At 45.3% G+C, this 13,502-nt stretch overlaps 1 protein-coding gene across 2 annotated transcripts in view; it reads left to right on the top strand.

The window, feature by feature from the left end:
* LOC310794130 (myosin-9-like) overlaps positions 1-12,790 on the top strand; it is a 40,871-nt gene extending 28,081 nt beyond the window's left edge. For both annotated transcript variants that reach the window (XM_083656030.1, XM_083656031.1), the window contains 18 exons: positions 983-1,106; positions 1,229-1,400; positions 1,773-1,985; positions 2,466-2,610; positions 2,743-2,949; positions 3,538-3,642; positions 4,525-4,677; positions 5,210-5,458; positions 5,674-5,886; positions 6,513-6,725; positions 7,282-7,443; positions 8,005-8,133; positions 8,302-8,390; positions 9,102-9,225; positions 9,572-9,780; positions 10,426-10,534; positions 11,324-11,496; positions 11,733-12,790. In XM_083656030.1, the coding sequence (XP_083512156.1) occupies positions 983-1,106; positions 1,229-1,400; positions 1,773-1,985; positions 2,466-2,610; positions 2,743-2,949; positions 3,538-3,642; positions 4,525-4,677; positions 5,210-5,458; positions 5,674-5,886; positions 6,513-6,725; positions 7,282-7,443; positions 8,005-8,133; positions 8,302-8,390; positions 9,102-9,225; positions 9,572-9,780; positions 10,426-10,534; positions 11,324-11,496; positions 11,733-11,841 (2,898 nt within the window). In that variant the 3' untranslated portion in view covers positions 11,842-12,790. The remainder of the gene's footprint in view (positions 1-982; positions 1,107-1,228; positions 1,401-1,772; positions 1,986-2,465; positions 2,611-2,742; positions 2,950-3,537; positions 3,643-4,524; positions 4,678-5,209; positions 5,459-5,673; positions 5,887-6,512; positions 6,726-7,281; positions 7,444-8,004; positions 8,134-8,301; positions 8,391-9,101; positions 9,226-9,571; positions 9,781-10,425; positions 10,535-11,323; positions 11,497-11,732) is intronic.
* Positions 12,791-13,502: the final 712 nt, after the last annotated feature.

Raw genomic sequence — 13,502 nt, 5'->3', positions numbered from 1 at the left:
CTTATGCATTCGTTTAGTTGATGAAATTTTTGTATGTAGTATAGTCAAGTACAGGGCCGCTGGAAGTAATTTTAAGCAGGGGGTGCTGGGAGGAAGGGACTCTCGGTGGGGCCCGCAAGGGCCCCGCCGAAAAAAAATTTGACGTTTTTTTTTTACATTTTTTTGCCATATTTAGAGGAATATCTCATTTTAAATTAACATTAGGATACTATTGTGATGTAATTATTCAGTATTTTCTCCTTTTCTCACTCATTCAGAGCAAAGAGGGAGATATATAGCATGATGATAATGCTCTATATCTCCCTATTTGCTCTAAATACACCAGTTAACATGACACAGATAGAAATATTATCAGCAAACTTAATTAGACTAATGATTCTGATCTGAATGGCATATATCAAGAAACATTGACTCCTCTCTTTGCTGTATAGTGGGAGGTGCATTTTTGAGTAGGCTATTAAAATAGCATGTCAAGTTCACATTTCTTTATTGCCAGATTAAACAATTCGTATTGGTTGTTGGTTGGTTCAACACAACGTGTGCGTGCATGCGCGCTTCTTCTTCTTCTCTATAGCCTACAAGCATGTAACTTCCTTGATTGTTATTGTTGATAATTCTATTTAAATAGGCTACATTTTCATTTCCCGAAACATTCTTAAACAAGAAAGGAACATAGTGCACTGCAAAATATTTTTAATTACATTTGTAAAAAAAAAAAAAAAAAAAAAAAAAAATTTTTTTTTTTTTGGGGGGGGGGGGGGAAATCTAGGGGGTGCTGCAGCACCTGCAGCACCCCTACTTCCCGCGGGCCTGGTCAAGTATCTGGTTATTGTCTAGCAGATTGAACTGTGAAGGATTACAGATGGCCTGCATGTACTGAGCTACACTGTAGACACAGACTTTGTTTTATGCTTGGCTGATGAGCACTAATGAGCATGAAAAAGTAGTTGGCTGTAAGCTTTCGTCGTTTTGTCATCCTCAGGAGAAGAAGCTGCTGGACGAGAGGATCTCAGAGTTTACCACCAACTTGACCGAGGAGGAAGAGAAGTCTAAGAGCTTGCAGAAGCTCAAGAATAAACACGAAGCCATGATCACCGATTTAGAGGGTAAGTCTTTGTTGTATAAGCTATTTTTGTTTTTGGTCTTCTTGTTTGTTTGTTTGTTTGTTTTTTCTTTTGACCCGCTGAGACAATAAGGACTTCCATTTACTCTATTCTCTGACACTCAGATCGCCTGAGAAAGGAGGAGAAGGGGCGTCAAGAGCTGGAGAAGAACCGTCGTAAGCTGGAGGGAGACTCCAGCGAGCTCCATGACCAGATGGCCGACCTCCAGGCCCAGATCGCAGAGCTCAGAGCACAGCTGGCCCAGAAAGAGGAGGAGCTGCTTGCTGCACTGGCCAGGTCAGGACCATACACAGACATTTCGGCAAAGTTTTTCAATTCAAAACGAATACTGATTCTGTGCAGTCTTAACACATTTGTAACAAATGCGTAGGCTATATTTTTTATGGCATTCATATTTAGTTTTTGTTTTTCCAGTTATTTCAATGGCAAAATCATGCTAGGATTGTACAATGCTGAGGTTGAATTTAAAATGATCACAACTACAGTTTTCAAAGCTACAGGCTGCTAAAACCATTTTTAAATGCATTGTGGGCAACCATCCGCTATAAAATCCATCTCATACAGCATTATGAATTGTCGGTTCTCGTTTCCAAGATGCTAAGCCTACCTCCTAGTGCGTATATCTCATCCCTCCTCTTCCCACTCCAGGATAGAGGAGGAGGCTGCAGCCAAGAACAGTGCCCAGAAGAAGGTCAGGGAGCTGGAGGCCCACATCTCTGAGCTGCAGGAGGACCTGGAGCTGGAGAGACAGGCCCGCTCCAAGGCAGAGAAACACCGCCGGGACCTGGGAGAGGAGCTCGAGGCCCTGAAGACCGAGCTGGAGGACACGCTGGACACCACCGCAGCCCAGCAGGAGCTCAGGTAACCTTGATCTCCACTGGGTTTGGAGAAGCTTGTGTGGTCTTTTTTTTCCCACAACTTAATTTCTTGAAACTGCTTCTTTTTTTCTTCACTTTTTTCACTGCCTGCCATTATGTGAATCTGACAATCTGTGAGAAGAAAGATGAGCTGTGGTGTCTATATGAGGATAACATTAACAAGGAAGTTGTACCATGACAGCAGTTTCTCAGGCCCTACTTTGAAGGCAACCAGGATGGTATCGAAAGCATAATTGTTGCCGTTTTCACGTTGGTGTATGTTATACAACAACAAAATATGATATGCAGAATGATATTATGCAGCAATATGAAAATACACTGATTTATCATATCTATTTGAAGGCAATAACGAGGTTGTTAGGATATGAAAATGTATATATTTTTTATGTGGTTGTATGGATGTAATTACTCCTTTTCTGTTCCTCTTTTCTCATACTCTCATCCTTCATCCATTCACTTCCAGGAGCAAGCGTGAGACGGAGGTTACCCAACTTAAGAAGGTGCTGGAGGACGAGGCTAAGGTCCACGAAGAGCAGATGGCTGACACGAGACACAAACACAACCAGGCCTTTGACGAGCTCAATGAGCAGCTGGAACAGGCCAAGAGGGTAAAAACAAGTGGAAAGAAATCTGAATTGAGAATTGAGAAGCAGCGTCTTATCTTCTATCTTTGGTGGAGTGGTCCCCAAACCATCTGACAAGCCCAAGTCATGTCTTTCTTTTCTGTGCCACCCCTCCAGAACAAGGTGTCAGTGGAGAAAGCCAAGCAGGCGCTGGAGAGCGAATGGAATGAGGCGCAGATTGAGCTGAAGACCCTGACACAAGGCAAAGGGGAGTCTGAACACCGCCGGAAGAAGGCAGAGGCTCAAGTTCAAGAACTCCAGGTCAAGCATGGAGAGAGTGAGCGACAGAGGCAGGAGCTGGCCGACAAGGTGGCCAAGATGCAGGTACGGATGGACTGGAGTCTGACCTTTGGTTTCCTGGTGGGACGGTTGATTAAACTCTTAATCATAATAATAATATAGTTGATTGGATTTATATAGTGCCTTTCTAGATACTCAAAGCACTTCACATATCAGGGGAGGGAGGGAAACTCATCTCATCCACCACCTGGGTGATGCACGGCAGCCAGTTTGCGCCAGAACGCTCAACACTGCACATCAGCTATCATGGTGGAGAGTTGAGGACTGAATGTGCCAATTAAGTAACGAGGGATGATTAGGTGGCCATGATTGAAGGGAGGCCTGTTTTGGGAATTTAGCCAGGGCACCGGGGTTACACCCCTACTCTTGTGAAGAGTGCCCATGGGATCTTTAATGACCACAGAGAGTCAGGACCTCGGTTTAACGTCTCATCTGAAGGACGGTGCTCACTCACAGGAGAGAGTCCCTGTCTCTACACACTCTGGATCACAGGACAGAGTCCCTGTCTCTACACACTCTGGATTGAGTGTGTAAGAGGACATGCTAATGTGGCATTCATTCATTCATTCATTCATTCATACATTCATTCTTTCTTTCGATCCTCTCGTCTAGACGGAGCTAGAAAATGTGAACGGCCTCCTAAGTGATGTGGAGGGCAAGAGCATCAAGGCCAGCAAGGACTGCTCTTCTGTGCAGTCTCAGCTGCAGGACGTACAGGTACGAACACACGCACACACACACACACACACACACACACACACACACACACACACACTCTCTCTCACCCGTTCTCTCATTTTCACTTTCTCTAATTCTTCTCTAAAGATTTGATGACTGACGGCCAAAAAACTGAATACAAAATAATTCCAAAACAAATATTTTCTTTAATAGCCTAGTCATGCCAGTCGTGAATCATGTGAGAAATGTGTGTTGTGTTTTCTGACGCGCGCGCGCACACACACACACACACACACACACACACACACACACACACACACACACACACACACACACACACACACACACACACACACACACATACACACACACACACACACACACACACACACACACACACACAGTGCCAACATTATGCTACTTTCATATGATACCAACGCCCCTCTCTTTAAAACTGAGCCCACTACAGCCTCTGGAACACTGTAAACCTATCAAGAATCTGACCAAATAACATCTCGAGGGCTGCAATTGGCCCACGGACCGCACTTTGAGGAACCCTGCCATAATTCAATTGAAGATATAGGCCAAGGTTGTTTTTTTAATCAATTATGAAAGTGCAGATTGTAAGCTTTCAGATGTGTCATACATTGAAATCTGAAAATAGTTGAAGAAGATATGCTTATTTGAATTGTCGTACTCCATTCAGAGAAAATCGGCCTGAAAGTTTGTGAACAAGCTTAGTTTGTTAACAAATTATAAGTATTTAGTGATCCTAAAACTGACCGCGTCACGTATGTTACCGACTTGTTACCCCTTTCACCAGACCGCGTCACATATGTTACCGCCTGGCGACCTACAGAAACATGCATACTATGTTGAAGCTGTGTTTTCCCGAGCCGTCTGGTCTGCTCTTCATTGCAGGAGCTGCTCCAGGAGGAGACCCGTCAGAAGCTCTCGCTCTCCACCCGCCTGAGGCAGATGGAGGACGATCAGAACAACCTGCGGGAGATGCTGGAGGAAGAGGAGGAGAGCAAGAAGAATGTGGAGAAGCAGATGTACACCCTCCAATCCCAGGTCGGTCTTCTCAGTGCACTTACGCAAAGGCCTTGCATTTGCTTTACATTGCACACGTCATGACAGGTCATGACAGGACATTAACATATTAACTGGTTCTTTTCCTATTAATGTAGTCGTATTGTAGCCCTGGCTGTGTATAGTAGTGTGAGTGCTGATCTGACAAGAGCTTACCTCTTTAGTCATAGTTTTTAGTATTTATTGTCATGTAAACACTATTGGTCTTAGGTCAGTAGTCTACTCTGCCGCAGGAATGAGTCCTAAAACCCACAAGTTGGCATCGCCTAGTTTCCTCGTCTCAAAGTCAATGTTTTTTTTATTTTATTTTAATGGGATTTGGTTAAATGCCTGAAATAAGGTCTTTGGTTAACCCTTGGTCAGGTGGCAATTCACACAAGAGTTCATTTCCTTCCAGTTAACCATGTTTCTCTATTAGTTAGGAGTCACCTTTTCCCTCGACGTGCCCACACTCCATTGCCACTTGACTGACTCTTGTTCTTCACCCTCCCTCTCGCTTGGCTTTTGTCTTCAGCTGGCAGAGATGAAGAAGAAGGTGGAGCAGGAGGCCTTGTCCCTGGAGGGTGCAGAGGAGAGCCGCAAGCGTCTCCAGCGGGAGATGGACAGCGTGGCCCAGCAGCTGGAGGAGAAGACCTCTGCCTATGACAAGCTGGATAAGACCAAGAACCGCTTACAGCAGGAGCTGGACGACCTCATGGTGGACCAGGACCATCTGAGGCAGATCGTCTCCAACCTGGAGAGGAAACAGAAGAAGTTTGACCAGGTATTGTATCCGCAAGGCAGAGACATTATCACTGTGACAAGCTACGTATGGTCTGTCACTGTAGTTTGAAAGAAATAACGATTAGAAATTAGATCGCAAAATGCCTCGACCTACTTGAATGCTTCAGTTCGACCTAATTCAGCCCAGTAGAACATACTTCATTCCACATGAGGTCATTCAATGTGGACTCTCCTTCCTGCTTTCCCCTTTTCTAGATGCTGGCTGAGGAGAAGACCATTTCCACCCAGTATGCTGAGGAGCGTGACCGGGCCGAGGCTGAGGCCAGGGAGAAGGAAACGCGTGCCCTGACACTGACCCGTGACCTGGAAACCCTGGGAGACCAGAAGGACGAGCTGGACCGGGCCAACAAGCTGCTCAAGGCCGAGATGGAAGACTTGGTCTCCTCCAAGGACGATGTTGGCAAGAGTGTAAGACAGTGCTATTCAATTACAAATTCAATTGAGCCAGATTTTAAAACCAGGAATCGTGTATGAGCCGCACATTTTCAGCAGCCGAAGTGTACCTTTGTCAAAAACGTAGCCGATCGGCTATCTTACACCCGCTTCCCCATGAGCTAGCATTGGTTGGTACCTACATATTTGTCTGGATGTCTAGTTTCTGATAGTTGTAGCTTAAACACTGAGCTTACCAGAGCCCGTCAAACCAAGGTCCGAGGTCCGGACCTTGGTTACCTCATAGCTGTCTGCTTGCTCCCTGGGTCACTTGGAGGTTGCTTCCGGGCCAGATGTGGCCCGTGAGCTGCTAATTGAACAGGCCTGGTGTACGAGCAAACACTGGCATCATTCTGGCTTGGGTCTGGCTTAGACTGTAAAGTGATTTTTGCGGAAGATTCAACACTAGAAATTTCTTCCATAATGACTCAGGATTTGGAAGCCATTATAATTCTCTCTTTTTTCCAGCTGCTCCTAACTTTACTCTAAAGACAATGATACGTTGGTAGCTTTTCCAAGTAATAAAAATTGACAATATTCATCTGGGCAGAAGTCAGGATTAAGAAATGGCACAAATGACAATGTAAGCTCCTCTTCCACAGGTGCACGAGCTGGAGCGGGCGAAGCGTGTGATGGACCAGCAGCTGGAGGAGATGAGAGTCCAGCTGGAGGAGCTGGAGGATGAGCTGCAGGCCACAGAGGACGCCAAGCTGCGTCTGGAGGTCAACATGCAGGCCATGAAGGCCCAGTTTGACCGCGACCTGCAGGCCAGAGACGAGCAGGGAGAGGAGAGGAGGAAACAGCTGGTCAAACAGGTAGGAAAGGAGGCCCCAAAATGGCAATCCCCTGTCACTTTTTTCAAGATGCTCTGTGCGTTCGGCAGTGTTGTAGTCAAGTCACTGTATCTCGAGTCCAAGTCGAGTCTTAGGTCCCCAGTTTTCGAGTCGAAGTCCAAGTCAATAAAGAGGAGTCCGAATTAAGTTCCCATTACCGGAATGCGTGACTCCGCATGTAGGTGGAACACGCGTGCTTGCCCTTGGACAAAATTGAATAATGTCACAGTATCAATATAGCTCTCAATATCCTGTGCCAAATTTTACAAAATAAAATCTTGAAAAAAAAATTGTGTGCCAAATTATTAGGGCATATAAAAAAAGTATAATTTAAAAAAAAGTCAGTTTCACGAGTCCTGAAAATGAGTCCACTCTGACTCGACTACAACACTGGTGTTTGCCTATGCTTTGGGTAGAAAGAAGTCTTCTGTATTCAGTTGATCACATTTAATACACAAATACTGTCGGTAGATTGTTGAACCATAGTGACTAAATCAGAAAGAAATCAAAGAGCCATATTGGTGTGACTGCCCTCCAGGTGCGTGAGATGGAGGTGGAGTTGGAAGACGAGCGCAGGCAGCGCTCCCAGGCCCTGTCAGCCAGGAAGAAACTAGAGCTGGACCTAGGAGAGCTTGAGATGCAGATCGACGCTGCCAACAAGGGCCGTGATGAGGCCCTCAAACAGCTGAAGAAACTGCAGGTAAAACACACACACACACACACACACACACACACACACACACACACACACACACACACACACACACACACACACACACACACACACACAAAGGTAAGATCATTTTGTACTGGGAAAGTGAGCCAAAGTTTGATTGTTTTTCTTGGGTTTATTCTTTTGGCATGACTTTAACATGTTTAAGACCCATGAACGATCATTATCAGTCTGTTCTTCGGTTTCATCCACGTTTGATTGTGAAATCATTGACACTTTAGATGAGTTGATGGCAGAAGAGATCAACTGTGCCTCACTGCCCTAAAACTAAGCCTTGCTGCCATCTAGTGTTTACATACTGTATAAGGAAAGATTAGAAGCATGCTTAACAGCAGCCAAATGTTCTCTCTCTCTCTCTCACTCTCTCACTCACTCACTCACACACACACACAAACACACACACACACACACACACACACACACACACAATGTGCACTGGTTGTGAGAAGTGGTCATTAGAAATGAATGAACCCGTCACATGGTGCGATGTGTAACTTGTGCACCGCTGTCTGTAACTCCGCCCCCCAGGCCCAGATGAAAGAGCTGATGAGAGAGCTGGATGAGCTGCGTTTGTCCAGGGATGAGGCTCTCAATGAGGCCAAGGAGAACGAGAAGAAGGTCAAGATCATGGAGGCAGATGCCATGCAGCTCCAGGAGGTATAAGAGTCACATTGGAAAAGCACAACTGAGAGTTCCATATCAGTACGCTCTGTTAGTTTGGTTTCTCTCTGTGGAAAGTAAATACTCAGCAGATTGTGTACAGATAGTTGCCCCAGTGGCCTCAGCAGTTATGAGGCATTGAAGTCTTACCAATACTTCCTCCAGGACCTGGCCACTGCAGAGAGAGTGAAGAGACAGGCCCAGACCGAGAGAGATGAGCTTCAGGACGAGATTAACAACCTCAACGCCAAGAGGTGAGGACCACACGATTACAAACAGCTACAACACACAGGATGCATTTATCTCATCTCACTTTTCATGTGGGAGAAATCACAATCCTCATTTTCATCCATACATCATGGTCCAAGTCTATGCTGTTGGATGGGTGGGCGTGGTTGATCGCTAAAGTCGTTACTGATTGGTGGCCCCAGGATTCTGGCGCAACCAATCACTGGCCAGGATTCCAAAACAGGTTTTTGGAGTAGCAGTGTCCCAGACCCAGAGAGAGATCTGCAGCGTGCAGTAATGTAGTGTATGATGAGAGTAAGAACTCTCATGGGTCTGGCGCTGAGACTACTGCACTAGTGCCTCCTCTGGTCGGCTGGGGTGCCTTTTTGGGGGGGGGGGGGGGGGGGGGGGCTGGGGGGATAGCGTGATCCTCCCACGCGCTACATCCTGCCAGTGAAACTCATCGTGGTCATGTGAAAAGAAGCGGCAGGCGACTGCACATGTATCAGAGGGAGCATGGTGCTAGTCTACAACTCTCCCCAGATTGGCAGAGGGGGTGGAGCCATGACCGGGACAGCAGGGGGAAATTGGCCAACTACAATTGGGGGGGACATCAGAAAGAAGAATAATAATAATAAAAAAAGAATTGGATGCGCAGTTTGCGTTGGGAGGAAAATTATGTTCTTTCGACCCACCAAATGACCTGCCACTTCTCTTCCTCACTTCCTCCTCGCCAGCTCTCTGGCGGCAGATGAGAAGAGGAGGCTGGATGCTCGTATCTCCCAGTTGGAGGAGGAGCTGGAGGAGGAGCAGGTCAACACCGAGATGGTCAACGACCGCCTGAGGAGAACCACCCTGCAGGTAAGGGCATATCTCACCTGTATTAATTGCTCTGCCTTTAGTTTGCGAGCAAGAGCAGCAGTTTCATTGCTGGAGTCCAGTAGAAAGTGAAATTGATGAAGTGTTGGGTGTGAAATACACAAAGGAGAAGAAACAAAGAAAAGAACAATTGTACTGGATACAGTGTTTGATTGACAGGTGGTCGCTGGAAAGTGCAGTTCAGAAACAACCACAGCAATGACCATTTAGCAGTAATGACAAAAAAATAACAAGCAGACTTAATTTGTCAGATTAGCACTTTAAGATATGCTGACTTTAAACATTGTATCTCAACTGTATGTGTCCCTCTGTGTGTCTGTGACCTCAGACTGAGCAGTTGACGACAGAGGTGGCTTCAGAGCGTAGTACCTCTCAGCGACTGGAGGGGGCGCGCTCCCAGCTGGACCGCCAGAACAAGGAGCTGAAGTTGAAGCTGCAGGAGCTTGAGGGAACCATCAAGTCCAAGTACAAATCCTCTATCGCCACCCTGGAGGCTAAGATAGCTCAGCTGGAAGAGCAGCTGGACATCGAGTCAAAGTGAGTGCCGCTGCCCAGTAGCCGTGTGGTAATATGGTCACACTGGTCACACGGTCAATCAACCAAAGAAATATGGAGCGTGATTTAAAGAACACCAGGGCCCAGTTGCACAAAGCACCTTAGATTAAGATTTCCGTTAGGGTCGGAGTTAAGGTGTCCATAAAATGGAATCGGCTGCACAAAACACCATTAAATCTTCTCCATAAGGTTAAACATTTTAAGGAAAACATAAGCACAATATTTAAAGGTGTTTTGTCCAGCCGGTTCTATTTTATGGACACTTTAACTCTGATGCTAAGGGAAATCTTAACCTAAGGTGCTTTGTGCAACTGGGCCTGTACCTTTTTCTTTCTTTCAAAAGGGTTAAATTTCTCTGTAGCATCTGTCTGTCTGCGATGACCAGTTTGGGTTTGTCTTTTCTCGTAGTAGATCTACGGTAATCCTTTCAGAGTTTTGCATTTGTTTGAGATGGCCTAGATGCAATATGTTTCCATGTATTATAGGTTCAGTAAGGAAAGATGAGGGCAGTGAGTCAGTTAAGTGGGCAAACTCGGGATGTTTGAAAGCGAATCAGATAGAGTTCTTCTAGCTTTGGGAACAGCGACTCTGTGAATTGCTCAAGGCCATTTGTTGTGGTGGTGTCAGGGAGCGGCAGCAGGCGTCCAGGCTGGCCAGGCGGACGGAGAAGAAGCTGAAGGAGGCGATGCTGCAGGTCGATGATGAGCGGCGCAACACGGAGCAGCACAAAGACCAGGTAGGCCTCATCACCTGTCCTCCTTTTCATCACTCAGATATAGACGGTTTTCACCAGAGCGCAACCCCACAGCACTTCCTTTTTCTCATCATTCGGCAAACTGCAGAAATATTCACTCGACATCGTTACTTTTGTTTTCGCCGCTCAGCTGTATAGACAGTTTTCACGGAATGGTCAGTCCTGCACTTGAATGTTTTTTTGTCTTTTATGTCCATAGCAAACACTGCAACAGGAAGTGAGCGGGGGTTCAATTTAGAATGTTTTTGTTGTCAAGTTAAAACCGTCTATAGGAAACGCACACAAAGCAAAGTGGGGAGCACCCGGATTAGTTTAGACAGCCCGAACACGTTATTGGTCCGCGGACCAATAGCGCAATGATCGGTAAGCTGTACGATCATTGGACGGGTGACCTCTCAATCAAGCCCAAAACATCATCTTTTCTATCTACTAGGTGAGTTGTATAACAATTCACAGTTGTCATGAAAGGTGAAATTAGCTATAGAGACCAAAACCGTTTTTTTGAACCAAGCTGTAAACATGTTTAATCCTGTTGTAACGTCGGGCACTTTAACATGGGGGTGAACGGGGAATGACTCCCTTTTGGAGCCAACCTCAAGTGGCCATTCAAGGATCTACAGCTTTTAGTATCACTTCCGCGACGTCATCTGTCCAACCCCGAGCTTGCCACCCTGAGTATGATGTGGACTTGAATCCTTGTGGAGCTTGCTGTAGCGTTGACGTTGGTGATGCGCTGAGGCTCAACCCGCTCTGTGAATCCTCTCTCCCCAGGCAGACAAGCTGAACACCCGAATGCGCCAGCTGAAGCGTCAGCTGGAGGAGGCCGAGGAGGAGGTCACGAGAGCCAACGCCTACCGCAGGAAGCTGCAGAGGGAGCTGGACGACGCCACCGAGTCGGCGGACGCCATGAACCGAGAAGTCAGCAGCCTGAAGAGCAAGCTCAGGTAGCGTCTTCTACCCTTTCAAGTAATAATGTCTACACCTTTTATCTAAAGTGACTTCCTTTTTCATTGACTGTCCAGCCAACAAGTTCGCTGGTGTAGGTGGTTAAAAATTTGTTTCATGTTGTGCAACTGTTACATACTGCAACTTCTTATACACTTTTCATACACCTGCCCATTAAACGTACAACATTTTCCACGGTAACTGGAATGACCACCGACTCTTATTTGTTTTGTAGACGTGGGGACTTGCCTTTCACCATGCGACGTGCCCTCACCCGCACCGGCCTGGACAGTGACGAGGATGCAGACTTGCAGACCGAGGCGTCCGAACCCGCGCCCGAGTGAACGGGACAGAGCGACAGTCGGCTGTCAATCAACACGCAAAGATAGCTACACAATAACCGTACAAGCCATCAGACAATGATCTTAAAAAAGGATTCAGCCTTTTGCTCCCCTTGACGTCAGTCCCATAGCCTTATTATTACATTCCATATCATGAATGTATCGTTATATTTGGCCAAATCATCGAACTCATATCGGTGAATGTGAGTCATACTTGTTTTGATACAATCTCTTTCCAAATACTTTTTCTTGCTCTATTTTTCTACTTTGCCAGAATTATACTGCTCTTATATCAAGTCATTGTCACAGTCACTTTGTTATGGTTTATATGCTTTTACTTTGCCATATTGAAAACACATTGGTCGTTTTATGCTTTGTTTAGCACACAATTTTGGGTCTTCTGGATGTTTTGATGCAGTAGTAAAATGTCCTTCACATGCAGTCTGATAGTGTTGGTACATGTAAACAAACAAACATGTGTTTGTGCTGTATACATGTTCTCCCCACTGTGTTCTCAGCTAAATCATTTATTACCTCCCACCAAAATTGCACACTGCCAACAGAGAAAATTTGGACCGAAGAATGATTTGGAATGTGTTGTTGTTGAGCATGGTACAGAGTTAAAAGAAAACGAAACTGCAAGGTAATGGAAAATGTTTATTTTCCAGACTAGCTATCAAAGGATAGCTAGCCTGATGTACCATTTGTCACTGGTTTTACACTTTTTGGTGGTGGGTCATTATACATTATAGTCATTCACTTTACTCTAGAAAAAGGGGCTTCTATCTGCACATGAGTTTTGCAATGGTTTGCAGCATATTTTTGAGGTCAAGGATGATACTATGCCCAATACTGTATTGTCAAAGAAATTATATAATTATATTGATGCCAATGTTTTCTATTTCTATTTTATCAGATGCCGTATTGAAATAAATTGACAAATTATACTCTGCATTTGTATTTTTATCCCAATCTGTTGTGAACACCTCAAAGACTCAAGGACTGAAATACTGTAAAGATGTGCAAAAGAAAACTAGAGCTTTGGAACATACCACAATTAAAGTTGCTTCATCACTCAAGTAATGATTTAAAAACTGGTGTTTTTACGGTGTTACATTTGTAAGGGATGGCTAAGGTCCCCTGCCTCAGTTGATGACATCAGTTCACTGGACGTGACATTTTTGGGTCCCAGATTCATTCCAGAACCCTGAAGTATTTTAGCAAATTTAAGAGACAATCAGCGCAACGGTGCGCCTTGAAACCGGACCGAGAGCTATCTAATTATAGTAGTAAGATTAAGAAAGATAAGGTTAGGCTGATAGGGTGATGTCACTTGAGCAATTGTGTTGTCATCAATGATGATGTCAGGTCAATGGATGTCAGTGATGTCACTCAAGCAATTGTGATGTCATCAGTGATATCACTCGAGTGACATCATGGTGACATCATTGGCGTGGGCTGTTTTTTGCTTTGTTTTTGTTTTTTGCAACAGATTCATTCCAGACCCCTGAAAAGTGTTTTGGCAAATTTCAGAGGCGATTATTGGAGCAATGTTGCGCCTTGAAACTCGGATCCGGACAAAGCACACACAGTGGACAAGCAGCTCTCCAATTATACAAGTAGTAGCCTACCTAACGGAAAAGAAACAGAAAGCACACAAGAAT

The sequence above is a fragment of the Poromitra crassiceps genome (assembly GCF_964638095.1).
Source record: "Poromitra crassiceps genome assembly, chromosome: 19".
NCBI lineage: Eukaryota > Metazoa > Chordata > Actinopteri > Beryciformes > Melamphaidae > Poromitra > Poromitra crassiceps.
Note: the sequence above shows the minus strand (reverse complement) of the source record. Positions and strands in the feature narration are given on the sequence as shown.